Genomic DNA, 16,897 nt, shown 5'->3' with positions numbered 1-16,897 from the left:
GTAATACCAGGTAAGCAGACAGGGGACATGGTACTCACCCTCTGTCTTTGAAAGCTTCAAAAGTCTTAAAGAAGGAATGGTGTTCTGTTAGAATTCTAACTTAATATTTTGCACATGACTTCAAAGGGACAACTCCAAGGGAGGTTATTAAAATTTTATCTTTCACGGTTTTGTGAAAATGTTAATTCACTTACCGAAGAGAATATTATACACACATTTGGTTTAAAATTGAAATACCACAGCAGATGTTAGCATTTGAGTTTTTCACTTACTTATTACCTTGCACAAAGATAGTAACTCCAAAATTAGCATATTACAATGTTGTAAAACAAAGATAACACATTGAAGCTAAAGAAAACCAGGGAAATATCTTTAAGAACAGTGGGAGAAGAATCCTTTTGGATTAAAAATGTTGTTTTCTGCATGGAACTATAAAGATTCATTTCTGTTGATGGTGAAAAACCAAAGCTAACCCAAGTTGTATTCCTCTCAAAAACTCATATCTTTCTAGTAAACCTGTTTAAAAAAATAATATGAAATTACAAATACAAAATTACATATAGTGCCTTCAGAGGAGTCCTTGCAAGTGAAGATTCCTTAAGTTATATTAGCTTCATGATAAATCTTTCTCTGTGAAAATGTTATTTTTCATCTGTTCCCAAAGGCCTAGCAGTATAATGGAAATATGCATTACAGATGTAAATGTAATCCTTTATATCACTAGTGGCTTCTAGACAACAGCACAAAGATCTATAGTTATTCCTTTGCATTAATAAAAAGGAAAAAGAAAGAGTAAAGGAGAGAAGAAAAAAATAAAAGAAATCATATATGCAAAATGAGAGAATCCATTTGCTCATGGCCACTCTAATAGGAAAACAGTATGAACATGAAAACTTAAATTTGATATAGAAGGGGAAAAAATGCCAGAATATTAAGAAATGCTAAAAATGAAAGACACCAAAGACTTGAGATTAACACAGAAATGCAAATTATTATCTGCTTAAAAAATTGGTAGAAATGTGACTGTGCCCCAGGCACTTTAAAAAAGTGTTGGATTTTAGTTTAGACTGTTAAAGTAAAAATTGCATTGGACAAAATAAACAGGCAAGGGAGTCTTTATTCAAGACTATTACAGTCATAGAGAGAGACTGAACTCAACTCTGTGAAACTAAAGATGTAAGAGTATTTAAGTGCTGAGGTGAGTTGGCAGAAAAGTACGAGGGGACTTTTGGGAAGGGTTGACTGATGGTAGGCATTCAGCACACTGAGTTATTCTTGAGTCTGCAAATGTTTTTATCTCTGGTTAGGGCATCTGTGTTTGGTACTTGGCTCTCAGTGAAGTTGGAGGGACTGGGAGACAGAGCCACTCTATCTTTTACTGTTTAATTTTGAAGCCCTAGTATATAGGTCCTTCAAAAAGGCATTTCCTAGTACTAACACTGGCAAAAGACTGGGATATTTGCATACATTTCAAAAAAGCAGAGAAAAAACTTACAATTGCAAGATTTTTAATATAGATGCTCTAAGGAACAGATGATTAAAGGGGTATAGACAGCAAGAAGTCTGTCTAAATTTTAGATGAGCCGAGGGGACCATTAAGGCCATCTTCCTCTAAACAAGGACTTTGAATTTATATTTCAAGTTAGATGAGATTTATTAGTTCCATTCCACTGGTCACCACTGCCCATGTTTGCTAAAATTGGGAGTGGCAATTTTAGAGAGATGATACAAATAGATGATAGATAGATAATAGATATCATTTTCTGGCATATTCATTTTTAAGGATTTTAGAATGCTTAACATTATTAAATACATTTTTATAGTTTATTCTCCAGAGACATTTTTAATAAGTTCCCCCCCTTCTCCCTAAATTATTAACGGAAATCAAAATAATTAGAATGGAAGGTCTCGCTTCAGAGAAACAAGGTAATACAGTAATTGCCTCAAGCAAGAGGCTTCTGCTAATTCTTCTGAGATGAAAAACAACTCTTAATACTCACCTACCTAGTTTAATAATCATTAAGTATTTAGTCCTAACAACATCTCTTTATGAGTCTGGTGAGAATGAAAACCTACTTGCATTTCTGAGAATTCTCAAGACTGTCAAAACACTTTTTAAGTGAAAAGGACACTAGAAAATGAGAATTAAAATTCTGATTCCTTATCTTGAATCTAAATTATTATATTCAATTATTATCAAGTGAGCCAATGTGGGTTGCCTCAATGCAAACAATGATCTTCTGTAATAACTGCTATTAGACACCACCATAAAATATTATATATATTTCAATTACCCATCTTATTTTTCAAACATATCTCTACCCAATCCTATATTTATTGGTAAACATGATTTCTATTGTAGAGGAAGGAAGTATGCACCCCAAATTTATTCCACATATTCAGTCATCTCTGTTACAGTTCCTTGTTCAAAGAAAAACTATTAGTTTCTCAGATATCAGTAATGAATACACTTCTTTGTCACATGAAATTGCAAGTTTTACATTTTCTGCTTCTGAGTATTAACACAATATGAATACTCTCCCTGTTCTTTAAATTGACCATCTAGAATGGGCCAGTAGTTCCCAGCCTTTAATGCATATTAGGACCAATCAGGAACCATTAAAAAATGCTGGTACCTGGCTCTGACCCTCACGTTGTGATTTAATTAGTATTGGTATTGGCTGTGATATAGATATTAGGAGTTTTTCAAAATAACTTTTGAGATAATTCTAATATGTAACAGAGCTTGGGAATTATTGATCTAAGACCTATGATTTTTTCTCTAGAGAAAGTATTGTCCTTAAACCTGTCAAGACAAACAGTGTTATCATAGAAAAAAATAAATCAGTGTATCTCAGCCTGATAATATTAGAATCATCTGAGAAACTTAAAAAAAAAATATATATATATATATAGATATCTAGACTCTACTCTCAGTGATTCTAGTTCAATTGGTCTGGTAGGTTCAGGCAACAGTCATAGAGCCAGGAATTCTAACATGTTGTTGAGGATATAGGTTGAAAACTGCTGAGTTAAACATCCCTATATCAATGTAAAATTATCTAAAAAATTTATCTACCTATCTAGCTATCTATCTCCAATTTCTTATCTCACACTTCTTCCAGCCTGAAATGCTCAAGTGATAGATCATTTGGATAAATTTGATTACAAATGGAGGCTGTCATACTCCTCCTTCTCTTCTTCCATTTAAAAAAAAATATATATATATATATATATATTTATTTATTTATTTATTTAAGTCTTTTTTTTTTTTTTTAATGTGTATTTATTTTCGAGAGTGAGCGATAGAGCATGAGCAAGGGAGGGGCAGAGAGAGAAGGAGACACAGAATTCAAAGCAAGCTCCAGGCTTGGAGCTGTCAGCACAGAGCTGGACTTGGGGCTCGAACTCACAAACTCAGAGATCATGACCTGAGCGGAAGTGGGGATGTTCAACTGACTGGGCCACCCAGACGCTCCTTAAAAAATTTATTTATTCATTTTGAGGGGCACCTGGGTGGCTCAGTCAGTTAAGTGGCCGACTTCGGCTCAGGTCAGGATCTCATAGTTCATGAGTTTGAGCCCTATGTTAGGCTCTGTGCTGACAGCTTGGAGCCTTGAGCCTGCTTGAGATTCTGTGCCTCCGTCTCTCTCTGCCCCTCTCCTGCTCATACTCTGCCTCTCTCTCCTTCAAAAATAAATAAATATTAATTTTTTTAAGTAACAGAAATTAACTTGTTTTTATAGTGAAAGAGCACAAGTGAGGGAGAGATAGAGAGAGGGGTAGAGAGTGAGAATCTCAAGCAGGCTTCACACTGTCTGTCTGATGATGCAGGCTTCGATCCCATTAATCGTGAGATTATGACCTGAACAGAAATCAAGAGTTGGATGTTTAACCATCCGAGCCACCCAGGGACCCATCACCTCCACTGTTTCTTATCCTTTCATTTATCCACTGAGTCAACAAGCACCACACAGTGTGGTGGCATTGTGCATGCAGTTCCTAGTTGGGAATCCAGTGATGAATCTCATAACATCAAGACATTGGCAGTTAATTGCCTTGGGAATTCAGGTTTTCCAACTTTCAGGGTAATTGTAAAGGGTTAAAGTAGGTTTGTAAATTGTAAAGTCCTATGAAAGTGGACAATGCATAGAGAAGAAACCAGACTTCTTTGGTGAGGTAAGTAAGTGTTGTGTTAGGTGTGTATGGCTATTGGTGTTAAAATTCACCTCTAATATAACTATGCCACTTCTATTTCTTTATTATCTCATTGATTGGTAACTCTAATGGTGAGATTTTGGACCAAGGATAAGACAGAACAAGGTAAGCTGAACTCATGGAAGCTATGGCCTAATTGAGGAATTCCTTCCTTTTCTCCTTCCTTCTTTCCTTCCTTCCTTCTTTCCTTCCTTCCTTCCTGCCTTCCTGCCTTCCTGCCTTCCTGCCTTCCTGCCTTCCTGCCTTCCTAACCTCCTTCCTTCCTTGTTCTTTCCTTTTCTTTCTTTCTTTTCAGGAAAATTGTAATTTTAGATGTTGTTCACATTGGGATATAGAATTCGATTTGTGGCTTGGCTATATAAAAGTTTTACTTTTTCTGTGCCCTACAACCTGTAATGCCCTTCCTGCATTTTGATTGACAACATCCTTCACAAAGTATTTGACAATATAATTGGTCTGTTATGAGTCTCTTCAATAAATTTATAAGTAAAATATTTTACAATTACAGTAGCTCTTGTCAGTGGTATGTCAAAGTGACTATTGTGTTTCATCAGAATTGGTCCTAATATAAGATATATTGTCTATTATATAATTTCAAAATATTTTTATAATTGTATATTAATACACAATAAATATGTATTAACAAAATATACATTTCACATTAGTGTCTAATGCATAATTAGATGGCCATCATATGACCACCATGCACTCTTCTTTTCTAACACTGATCTTCCATGACTTACCATGCATGGGGTTACATCCCAGTAAACCCATTTTAAGTTGAAAATATCATAAGTCAAAAATGTATTTAAAACACTTAATTTATTGAAGTTCATAGCTTAGTCTAGGTCATCTTAAATGTGCTCAGAGCATTTACATTGGCCTACAGTTGACTATAATTGTCTAACAGAAAGCTTATTTTTTGTGTGTATTTATTTATTTATTTTGAGAGGGGAGGGGGAGGAGCAGGGGAGGGGCACAGAGAGGAAGAGAGAGAATCCCAAGCAAGCCCTGTGCCACCAGCATAGATCCCGATGTGGGGCTCAAACTCATGAGACCATGACCTGAGCTGAAATCAAGAGTCAGTCACTGACTGAGCCACCCATGCACTCCATAACAGAAAGCTTATTTTATAATAAAGTGTTGAATATCTCATGTAATTTATTGAATACTGTACTGCAAGTGAAAAACAGAATGACTGGGTACAGAATTTTTGTAAATGTCCACCCTCCTGATTGTGGGGCTGACTGGGACCTGCGGGTCGCTGCCACTGTCCAGCGTCACAAAAGAGCATTGTACAGATACTGCTAGCCTGGGAAAATATATCAAAATTCAAAATTTGAGGTACAGTTTCTCCTTAATTCCTATTGGTTTTGTACCATTGTAAAGTCAAAATATTGTAAGTCAAACCATCATAAGTAGGGGACTGTCTGTATTCCAAACCTCCTGTTTTTCTCCTATCTTGGGACTGTTCAGGGAATTCTTCAATGTGACCACCTGCTGGACATGAATAGAATAGTCCTGTATGTGTGTATGTGTGTACCTACCTGTGTGTGTGTATTTTAAAATCTGGTGTTCACTTTGTTCTTTAACAGTCTCAAGTTTCTACCGAGATTGTATTGATAAATAGCATTGCTGGTTTACATTTACATTAAGTATGTTTGGTTTAAAAATACATATGCCTTATTTTTCTTACAATCCTCATTTAAATATTTTTTAAATGTTTATTTTTGAGAGAGACAGAGAAAGAGTGTGAGTGGTACTGGGGCAGAGAGAGAGGGAGACACAGAATCCAAAGCAGGCTCCAGGCTCTGAGCTGCCAGCACAGAGCCCGACAAGGAGCTCGAACTCACGATCCATGAGATCATGACCCGAGCCAAAGTTGGACACTTAACCAACTGAGACACCCAAGCGCTGCTCTTACCATCCTCATTTTAAAACGAACTCTTTGTAAAGAGAATACTGTTGCTCAATTCGGTAAGGCTATAGGCACAACAAGAATTTTACTAGCTGATGAGTCTGTCCTCTTTCTTTAGCAATGTCAGGAAGGTCCCATTTATTTGAATATTCTGCTAAAAATGTCACAGCTGCAACTATGTTAAGATTTATCCATGAAATTTAATTTCTGATTGGTCAGAAACTAATTACCTTGCCTTCATGCTAATAAAGTTCAGCAGCCAACTTACTTGAGAAACAAAATCAGTTATAATGGTATTTTTTTAAGGTATGTGAATTGTTACCTTAATCCTTATACGTATTACATGGATACCAAACTATAAATGATGATCAATTTGTAATAAACCTTATAATGCAAAATCTTGTGGAGAGTTCCACACCACAAGAAATAATAATGTTTTCACTTGAATAATTGATCAAGCTGAGTCTTGTGATACTGGTTGGAATAATTCCAGTTGTTCAGTTGTGACCTTAGACATAATTTTCCCTCATACTTTTGAAAAATGTACCTTAAAATTTTACCAGAATTAGGTGATAACCTCCATGGCTTTGTGAATTTATGCTAATATCTCCCCATACTCTGCTTCTGGGGAGGGTTTATGCCATTTTGAGGTTTTAATACTTCTGTACTGTTAGTATCTGAGACAATCAAAACTTTTTTCATCTATGAGCCTGCTGAAATGTAAATCTGAAAGATCTATTCAGAAGTATTAGTTTCCATTATTTTATGCAGAAGTTTCTCCCTTGGCTTAGGGCCCCTGGATTAAAATACTGCACTGAAACTGCCTTTTATTTTTTTTATTTTTTTTTATTTTTTTTTCAACATTTATTCATTTTTGGGACAGAGAGAGACAGAGCATGAACGGGGGAGGGGCAGAGAGAGAGGGAGACACAGAATCAGAAACAGGCTCCAGGCTCTGAGCCATCAGCCCAGAGCCTGATGCGGGGCTCGAACTCACGGACCGCGAGATGGTGACCTGGCTGAAGTCGGACGCTTAACCGACTGCGCCACCCAGGCGCCCCTGAAACTGCCTTTTAAATGGCATTCATAGTAAGAGAAATTGTATAGACGCTGCTACACAGTGTTTTCTCCAAAAGTCTTAACCTAACTTCCAGCAATGGTGCTAGACACAGTGGATTCATAATAGTTTATTTACAGAGCAAACACGAAGGAGTTTATGTGCTGGTTGACTCTCCTTGTTGCATTTAGGTAAAAATTTCAGAGTAAGTCAAGGCTTGTGTCAATAAAATTCAAGAACAAATCAATTGATTGTCCAAGGTAGGACAAAGTGATCCACATGATCTTTTCAGATGACTGGAGCATGTCATTTAAGGCAGGTTACAGGTATTCTATAAACATAATCATGTTTTCCTAATTATTGGTCTCATCAAGAGTATCTTTAAAGGGTCTTTAATGATGTTGAACAGGCATCATCTCATTTCATATCTCAGAGGGTTCTACATCAAAAGGAGGCTCAAATGATTCAGAAAAACATAATGGATCCTGGAAGAATGGCACCCAAAACAAAGATGGTGGTGTGGAATGAAATGCCTGCTCATTCACCTATTATTTGTGGTATTTTTTTTCCTTCTTTCCTTTCCTTTCCTTCCTTCCTTCCATCACAGGATGAAGGAAGAACTATAAAGCAAAAATATCCATTTACAGCAGCACTGGAGTGATTATCAAAACTGACTTGACTTGTATAATAACTCCCTCTAACCAGCTGAAGATGATAAGGTAGCCTGAACTCTGAATGACCTTGAGTGAGGATGGCAAAACCACACTGTCTCTAACTATGAACATCCTTATGGCCAATGAACAATGGGACATGCTTTAACCAACAGTCTACAGATCTACGAACTCACTTTGTCCTATCCTGGGTGTCAGTTTTCAATGCTTAATTAACACAATCAACTTGCACTGCCCTTTTCTGGAACTTAAAGTCTCTGACTTCTCCTCTTTACTGAACTACTCGATTAATTTATTCATGGATGTCTTTAGTTGCCATGCCTGTTAGTAAATGCAGTTTTGTAATTTTTTAAATTATAATAATACTATCATTTGTCTATAGAAAGTACAACAATTTCTTTCCCGGAATTAAACAATTTCCTTTTGATAATCCTAATATTTCTGGGTCCAGGAAGGATTCTCCTAACCCAGATGCTTAACTGACTGAGCCACTTAGGTGCCCCTCAAGACCTAGTTCATTTTAAAAAGATACCTTTTTTATGAGTGGTCATAAACATACATATGCAACTAAAAATAGAATACAGGTATTTTTTGAGAGAAAAAATTCTTAAGGTTATTCAGGAAAGAGAGTTTGAAGCTACAAATCATTTTAATATGCATAAAATTAATTGTCAAACTTTATATTGTGAAATTTAATTAAACATATTCTAGCCATTTGGGTTTTGAAATGCTAGGTATAATACTAAGTGAAAGATGTGAGGAATCGATATTATCCTTCTGGCATTTTTGTTTCAGCAGTATAATAGCTTTCTTACATGGTGTGTAAGAGAGCTAGTGATATTTTTACCTTGATCTGTAGGAAAATTAACATTCTATAAAGGGTAAATCTATTAATTAGAGACCTGCACAGCTTTCTTTCTTGCTAGTATAATCATTAAATTGATTTTTCCAGTCCATCATGTAATTGTTCCAGCGATAGAATCCTGCTCTCCATTCTCGTTCTGCTTCATCAATATTTCCTGTAAAACATGGAATAAGTTGTATTAATCTAAATTTTAATCTGTTTACATTAATTGAAAAATAATTTTGATTATAGATGCTATTTTCTCCAAGTACACTGTGCAGTAATTTTTTACTTTTCATTATTTATTATCAGCTTCTTTCGCTACCTGAAAAGCTTTAATAAAATTTTATACTTTACATGGAAATGCAAATAATATATATGTGAATTGAATATATCATAAAAATGTGAACATGAATTGATATATTATGTCAAATTATATTACATAACATATATTAGTTTCTAAGAATATATATAGATGTTATCTTTTTTGAACCCCTCTGCATAACAGAAATCTCATTTAATGCATTTCACTTATATATGATACAACAGACTATTATTTCTGATGAAAATATTTGTATATATTTATTAATGCATAAGGGTAACTTTGTAATTGACATTCCATGAAGATTTTACACTCACCCTATATGAGTTATTTTAATTCCAAACAATGCCTACTCATTGAAAGCAGCTTATTGAAACTACTACATGAAAGCAGTTTATTAATTGATTTACAAATTAGAAAGATGACTAAGAAAATCTCTGCTTTTCAGTAGCTTGCAAAGTGTATGCATGTGTCAGGAGAAAGGAGTGTTTATGTCAGGAATAATGTGAGGCAATGAACCAAAAACAGTCTATGTGTACTACAGGCACCTTGAAACCTTGATTTATTTGAAAATCTATTACATTAAAGAATAAAGTTTGTGAGCAATAGAAACTCCTGAACACAAACTTCTGAAATTATGTGTATATAATTTTTAATGTTTATTTATTTTTGAGAGAGAGAGAGAGAGAGAGAGAGAGAGAGAGAGAGAAGGAGTGTGAGTGGGTGAGGGGCAGAGAGAGACGGAGACACAGAATCTGAAGCAGGCTCAAGGCTCAGAGCTGTCAACACAGAGCCTGATGCGGGGCTCAAACTCATGAACTTTGAGATATGACCTGAGCCAAAGTCAGATGCCTAACCTACTGAGCCACCCAGAAGCCCCTCCTAAGATTAATATATATGATAAAGCTAGAAAATGGTTTAAGTTATTTAATCTATAAAACATTTGTTGTTTTACTTTTTAAACTCTTAGAGTACTGTGTTATAGTCATTTAATTAAAAACAGCATTTTGAGTTATTTCAGTTACCTTGAGAATAAAGACTGACAGTGTTTTAATTATATACTTTTCAGTTAGGAATTTTTGAAATTAATTATAACTTTGTAAGATATTAATTTGGAGAAGGCAGTTCATATGATCTCACTACATTATACATGAAAATGTGTCTTTGTTTCATTCATACTGTTAACAATGGAGCACATTCAGTGATTTATTTTTAGTTTATATGAAAATCAAAATATTTAAAACATTTACACAGCTATTAAAATATCCCCTGTAATTTAAGATATATTTAAGTTTGAAATGTTCATAATGCTTGGACTTTGGATAAATATTTGAGAATATATACAAAAATTTCCCATTTTAAAAATGGCTTTTAAAAGGTCAATGACTGTAATTATTTTGTGAATAATAGAACTTTTCTAAAAAAACATTAGATGTGAAAGACATTAAATATCATGCCAAATGATCCACTCCTATGATATTTTTTATAATTAAATGCTGTTTTAAGTGTTATGCAAAATAAGGGCTCTAAAGTTCAGAAAGAACAAAATTTTTGTTATAAGAAATAAATGAAAAAAAAGAAATAAATGATTGGTAATCTAGCACTTACACCATGAATTTTAATACTCAGAAAAAAAAGTCTTAGATTTAATTTTTTTTCTTGTACATAGAATGATGCCAAATCCATTAATTCATATAAATGTAAACTTATTTCCTTATGTATCATAATCAAACACTATACTTTGCTTTTTAGTGCACAAATGCATTGTAAACCTTAATAATTTTTTTCTTTAATAATACTGAACATTGAGACAATAAAATATGAAACATTTGATTTTTTTCTAATACAACTCAGAAGAAGTGAATACACCTTAGTAAAAAGATAACAAAAATTTTGAATCCATGACATAAATCAAACCAAAATTAGTTCTTTTTCTTCCTCTTACTTCTCCTCTTCCTCCAAACTGGAATACTACTTAAGTGGCTATAGATTGATCATCTGTGAGATGTAGATGTATCATCTTGTAGTTAACAAGGTACTATAATGTGAAATAAAATACATTATTTAGGCTTTGGACTGATGTGGGTTAAATTCCAGCTTGACCACTTATTATATTTCTGACATAGCAAGAATTCTAAACTTTTCAAATTAGTTTTCCAACTGTAAATGGGGTTGGTGTTCACTATTGTGCAGTGTTACTGTGAAGGATAAATCAGCTGGTATGTACATTATAAAATGAAGCTCGATACAGCTATTGGGAGCTCCAAAAATGAATTTACTGCCCTATTACAAAAATTTATTCTTAACTTTGCTCTTTATTGAATCCATGTACAGCTAGATCAATACCAGTAGTTCATAAATATATTGACACAACTTTTTCAGGACTTTCATGCTCTTTGATTTGTCCACATTGTTGTCTCACTTGGAAAAAGAAAGAGTCAGGCTTTCTTCCTTACAGAAAGAGTAATACTAATAAAGCTACTTTTTGTCTTGCCAATTAAAAAAGAGTGAGCATATTTCACCAGAGTGGAGTCTATTTAGTCAAGTTGAAGGAGGTAAGAAGGAATACAGGAGAGGTGAGTTGACTCAAAATTATAAATGGAGGTAAAGTTAGAAGAAAAGATTAAAATGGATATTGAATTGTTCTGATCATTATAATAAAAAAAAGTGATTCATGTACTTTGAGATTTCATTGAAAATCTCTCTTGTCCCCATTACTTATTTTCCTATTTGTTAATTAATTACTAAAATTACCAAGGAATGCATAATTCTTTATGAGACAGATCAGAAACACATTTATTGTCCTGTTATAATTCTGAGTGTGGGATTAGAGTGAACTATATCTATACTAATACTACAGAGTGAATTACCATAAACTCAGGCTAGGCTTTATGAAGACATCACTTACAGGCATACCTATTTTATTGCACTTTATTGTGCTTTGCAGATACTGCATTTTTACAAATTGAAAGTTTACGGCAACCTTGTATCAAGTTAGTCTATCCACACAATTTTCCCAACAGTATTTGCTCACTTCATGTCTCTATGTCATGTTTTGGTTCTTCTTGCAATAGTTCAAACTTTTCATTATTATTCTATTTGAATTGCTGCAATCTCATTATAAAACCATAAAGGATGGGGAGTTGCTTCTTATGGATGAGCGAAGAAAGTCATTTCCTGAACTGGAATCTACTCCTGATGAAGATGCTGTGAAGATTGTTGAAATGACAACAAAGAATTTAGACATTACATAAATTTAGACATTACAAAGAATTTAGACATTACAAAGTGATAAAGCAGCAGCAGGGTTTGAGAGGATTGACCCCAATTTTGAAAGTTCTACTGTGGGTCAAATGCTGTCAAGTAGCTCAGATGATAGTGTTTTTAGCAATAAAGTATTTTTATTTCAATTTTTTAAATGTTTATTTATATTTGAGAAAGAGAGAGAGAGCGAGAGCGAGAGAGAGAGAGCACCAGCAGAGGAGGGGCAGAGAGAGAGGTGGAGACAGAATCCTGAAGTTGGACGCTTAACTAACTGAGCCACCCAGACACCCCAGCAATAAAGTATTTTTAAATTAAGATGTGTTCAATATTTTTTTAGACACAATGCTACTATCTCTACTACTTAATGGACTTCAGTATAGTGTAAATATAACTTTTATATGCACTTGGAAACCAAAAAGTTCGTTGACTTGCTTTATTGTGATATTCACTTTATGGTGGTGGTCTGAAACCAAATGGCAATATCTTCTATGTATGTCTGTATTTTTAAAATGCAACAAAGGAAAACAACACTAGATCTAATGCTTTTCTTCATTGGGAAGATTTGAAGGTCAAAGTGGTTTTTCCTTTAGGTAAATTTACTCTTTCACTTTTAGTGAAAAATATTGGTATCTTATTGACATTGAATGGATCATTTCTCTACTTCCTTTTCTTTCTTTTGCAAACAATTATGAAGTACTGTGCAGTTACATTTTGAGTGAAAATTGTTGATAACATCTGAAACAAATACTGCACATTTTATTTCTTGCAGGTGCATGCAATAATAGCACAGGCATATGCTGAAGTATAGTCTGAAAGTTAAGGGCTAGAATTCATGTGTTTAAACAAATCTTAAGGATCATTTTATTTGAGAACATTTATTGCTCAAAAGTAAACTACTGCTCAAGTGGTACTTATAAAGCTCATTGGGTTTCCATCTTGAGTGAGGTAAATATTTCTCCTTTTAAGAAATCCAGTTAGTGTTTTTTTTTCCTTTATGTGTAGAGCTGTTTTGTGTGTGTGTGCGCGCGTGTGCGTGTGCGTGTGTGTGTGTGTGTGTGTGCATTTAATAATATTGCCATAGAAACGTCAGCGCAGGTCATCTGAATAACCCCAATTTTCAAAATATCAAAGACTGAAATGTATGAGGTTTTGCAACTTGAAATACACAAAATATGGTAAGAACATGTTTTCTTAATCTTTTTAATCCCCCTACATTATTTATTTGTAAAACCTAAAAACATGTAACTTCAAACTGGTTTTGTTTAAATGTAAAAAAGTTGTTGATTATTAATGAAGACATTGATTTTTACAACAATCATATCATGCATTTACTTTAAATTTTTTAAAATATATTGAATATAACTTTTTGGGGAGAATTATCTGAAAAATGCTAAAGTATAAAATTGTGTTTTTTAAAGACACTTTGGAACTATTCCAAAGCACCGTACAAACCCAGAGCAAGGTATGGTATTTCCAAACAGCTCAGTGTTGCTCAACTAGGGAGTGGTTCAACACTGGATAGGAAGGAGTGGCAGCTAGCCAAAAACTTAACAGTTTGTTTATTCAACCTGCTTTATGACAATTCACTATTTAAAGATAGGGATTTTGAAGTACATCTTCAAAAATTGTTGATACTGAAGTTTTATTTTGTCAACAAATAAATTACAATAGGCTGCACAAGCTCAAACCAGAACAAGTCAATTCGGCTTATGATAAGTTAGTCATTGAAAATCCTCCCCACTCCCCTTTCATTGTCCCTCAAGTACAACCTTCTCATTTAAAAATATTTTAAGTAAAGATTAAGAATGTGCCATCTGTGATATGTTAAATGGTACCTCTTTTGGTCTCTTGGCAGTTTAAACATGTTACCTCATTGTTATTCACACCCGGAGGACACAAGGGCAGCACTGTAGGTTTGCCAAGGGATGCAGAAACCCATCTCTGGATATATATTATGTCACAGAACATTTGGTAATACACAGAGCACGGGTATATCAGAAACATCTCCCAAACAGATGGAGTACATAATTATAATTTTGGTGAGTAATGTCTGATAATTAAAACACATATTAAACAATCAAATATAGCTCTGAGATGCCCATATTTGCCTGAAACTAACCCCCAACCTCTCTAAACATTAAACCAAAACAGCTACTATATTGTGGTGTCTAACACAGCCTGAAAATTGCAGAGTATTATGATGAACAGAGTGGTAAAGTCTAAAGGAATGGGGCAGCAATATGTCTGATGTTTGAAAGTCAATTACTTTTACTTGAAAAATAAAGACCTGAGGAGTCACATGGGTTAGAAACAGCTGGGCGTTTTAAAACCAGCAAGTGAGTGAGATACACATGTCATTTCCTCACAGAAGAGGTGATCATTCAAGCTGATTGCTCGAGTAGATTTAAATATCTTCTTACTAATGAATTTTGAAATAACATAATAATATGAACCAGTTTTCCTAGCACTTCCTTGTATAAGCTTATGGAATCCTTTCTTAAAGATTAGCTAACTAGGGGCGCCTGGGTGGCGCAGTCGGTTAAGCGTCCGACTTCAGCCAGGTCACGATCTCGCGGTCCGTGAGTTCGAGCCCCGCGTCGGGCTCTGGGCTGATGGCTCAGAGCCTGGAGCCTGTTTCCGATTCTGTGTCTCCCTCTCTCTCTGCCCCTCCCCCGTTCATGCTCTGTCTCTCTCTGTCCCAAAAATGAATAAACGTTGAAAAAAAAATTTAAAAAAAAAAAAAAAAAAAGATTAGCTAACTAAATTATTGTCTGTTTATTGTATTATGGAATACATGTATGTGTTCAAGATAAATATCTCTAACCTCAGAATATTTAGAAATTTTTGGAGTCTGCTTTTAAACATTTAATTCTGGAGGGTTTTTTCCCCCCTTAGAAATCAAGAGTTCTGTTTATCAATAAATTTGTTTTTACCTCTCTTTGAGTATAAATTATATTTCATTCTATATTTTATTAATTATATTTTTAGTTCTATACATTGCTTACTTTATATATTTATTTGTTCATTTATCCATTAATTAGTTACACATAGACTAACTAATGTGTTAGCAAGCAGTGCCCTATTTTAGTTCCACTACCACGTTTTATGTTCCTCTACGGGAGAATTTCTCTTTTAGTTTTCTTTACTACTAAAGTGCTACTCATATAGTAAGACCTCAAAACACATCTAAACTTGCTGGAAGAAAGTTGTTAAAATTATCTACTCACTGGAATCAAGTAATTGTAAAATCACAAGTTAATACCATCACTGTGCCTTGGATAGTCTACCTTTTCTCCCTTTTACATAATCCACAATCAATTACTTGACCAACTACTAAAAAGCACATACCTGTCATTTCCAAGACTTTGGGAAAAAATAGTGTCCAGAATCGGCATTGTTGAGCACGTAGTTTAGTGTATACTTTTGGTGACTCTGCATTCAAGGTTAAATATTTTTGATCGGTGCTTCTGAAGGCAGGCCATCGTGTGCTGTTGTTCTGGGTTCCATTTGGATTTCTAAAAAATTAAAGAGACACAGTATAGTTCTACTAAAATCATTGTTAGAATATTGTTCTCAAAAACCAACAAGAGCTTTTAAAAAGTCAGAAAAAATGTGGATTTGTTTTGATGAGGTCAAGTAAAAATGAACTGGGTAGAATGTTTTCAGTAACTTGAAGCATTAAATTAGTTAAAAGTGTAGGAATTAAAATTTAAAGAAAAACTTTTTCCATGCATTTTGGCTTAACATACAAGGAAGAAAAAAATTTTTTTTCCATTTCAGGAATAGACAAGCTTAAACAAGCTTGAAGGGTCAGTATTCTTTTTGTTTCCTTTTATTCCTTTACCTCAGATCCAATCTTTTCACAATGAAGATTAATACCATTTTCTCAATATCTTGCATCTATATTGTTCTATTTGTTCCTGTCATTACTGTCTGAGTTTGTGACTGATTACACATCTTATTATGCAATAACTTCATTACTATAGGAAACTGCCTTCAGTCTCACTTTTAAAGATAGTGGTTCATTTATTTCTTTTGAGAGAGAGAGAGGCGGGGGGAGAGGCAGAGAAAGAGGGAGACAGAGACTCCCAAGTAGGTTTTGCACTGTCAGTGCAGAGTCCCTGATGAGGGATTCAAACCCATGAACCCTGAGATCATGACCTGAGCCAAAATCAAGAGTCAAATGCTTAACTGACTGAGCCACCAAGGTGCCCCAGTCTCACTTTTAATTTGATCTTACATTCTTATAGATCTGCTCACTGATTAAAAATTGTTTCAGTGATTCACTGTGGGTTCAGATAAATTTAATTAATATGGTGCCACCCATATTTCCAAGCTTATTTTCAGATAGTCTCTGCATAAAGCAACCAACAGGAATTAGGGACAGTTCCTTAGTAATTCCCTCCTTTATTTCACTTCCTTGCCCTTGTCACAGCTACTCTGCTTGGAATCCCTTCATTTCCTAATAGCATGGGTCTAGGTCAATTCCAATTCTCTTTTTTATATTCTCTTTTTGTGCTGATATTTCCTATATCTTTCATTGTGATTTTTAAATCAATAAAACGTCTCTATTTTTTAGAAAAAAAATTTAAATGTTTTTTAA

At 34.3% G+C, this 16,897-nt stretch overlaps 1 protein-coding gene across 1 annotated transcript in view; it reads right to left on the bottom strand.

Annotated features, from left to right (window-relative positions):
- Positions 1 to 8,494: 8,494 nt before the first annotated feature.
- Positions 8,495 to 16,897, bottom strand: part of BCHE (butyrylcholinesterase) — a 68,854-nt gene continuing 60,451 nt past the window's right edge. Inside the window, exons 3-4 of the mRNA XM_043594975.1 lie at positions 15,643 to 15,809; positions 8,495 to 8,883 (exon numbers count right to left, since the gene is read on the bottom strand). Of these exons, the coding sequence (XP_043450910.1) occupies positions 8,759 to 8,883; positions 15,643 to 15,809 (292 nt within the window). The 3' untranslated portion in view covers positions 8,495 to 8,758. The remainder of the gene's footprint in view (positions 8,884 to 15,642; positions 15,810 to 16,897) is intronic.

Source organism: Prionailurus bengalensis, chromosome C2 (assembly GCF_016509475.1).
Source record: "Prionailurus bengalensis isolate Pbe53 chromosome C2, Fcat_Pben_1.1_paternal_pri, whole genome shotgun sequence".
Lineage (NCBI taxonomy): Eukaryota > Metazoa > Chordata > Mammalia > Carnivora > Felidae > Prionailurus > Prionailurus bengalensis.
The sequence above is the reverse complement of the archived record's forward strand: the minus strand, read 5'-3'. Positions and strand labels throughout refer to the sequence as shown.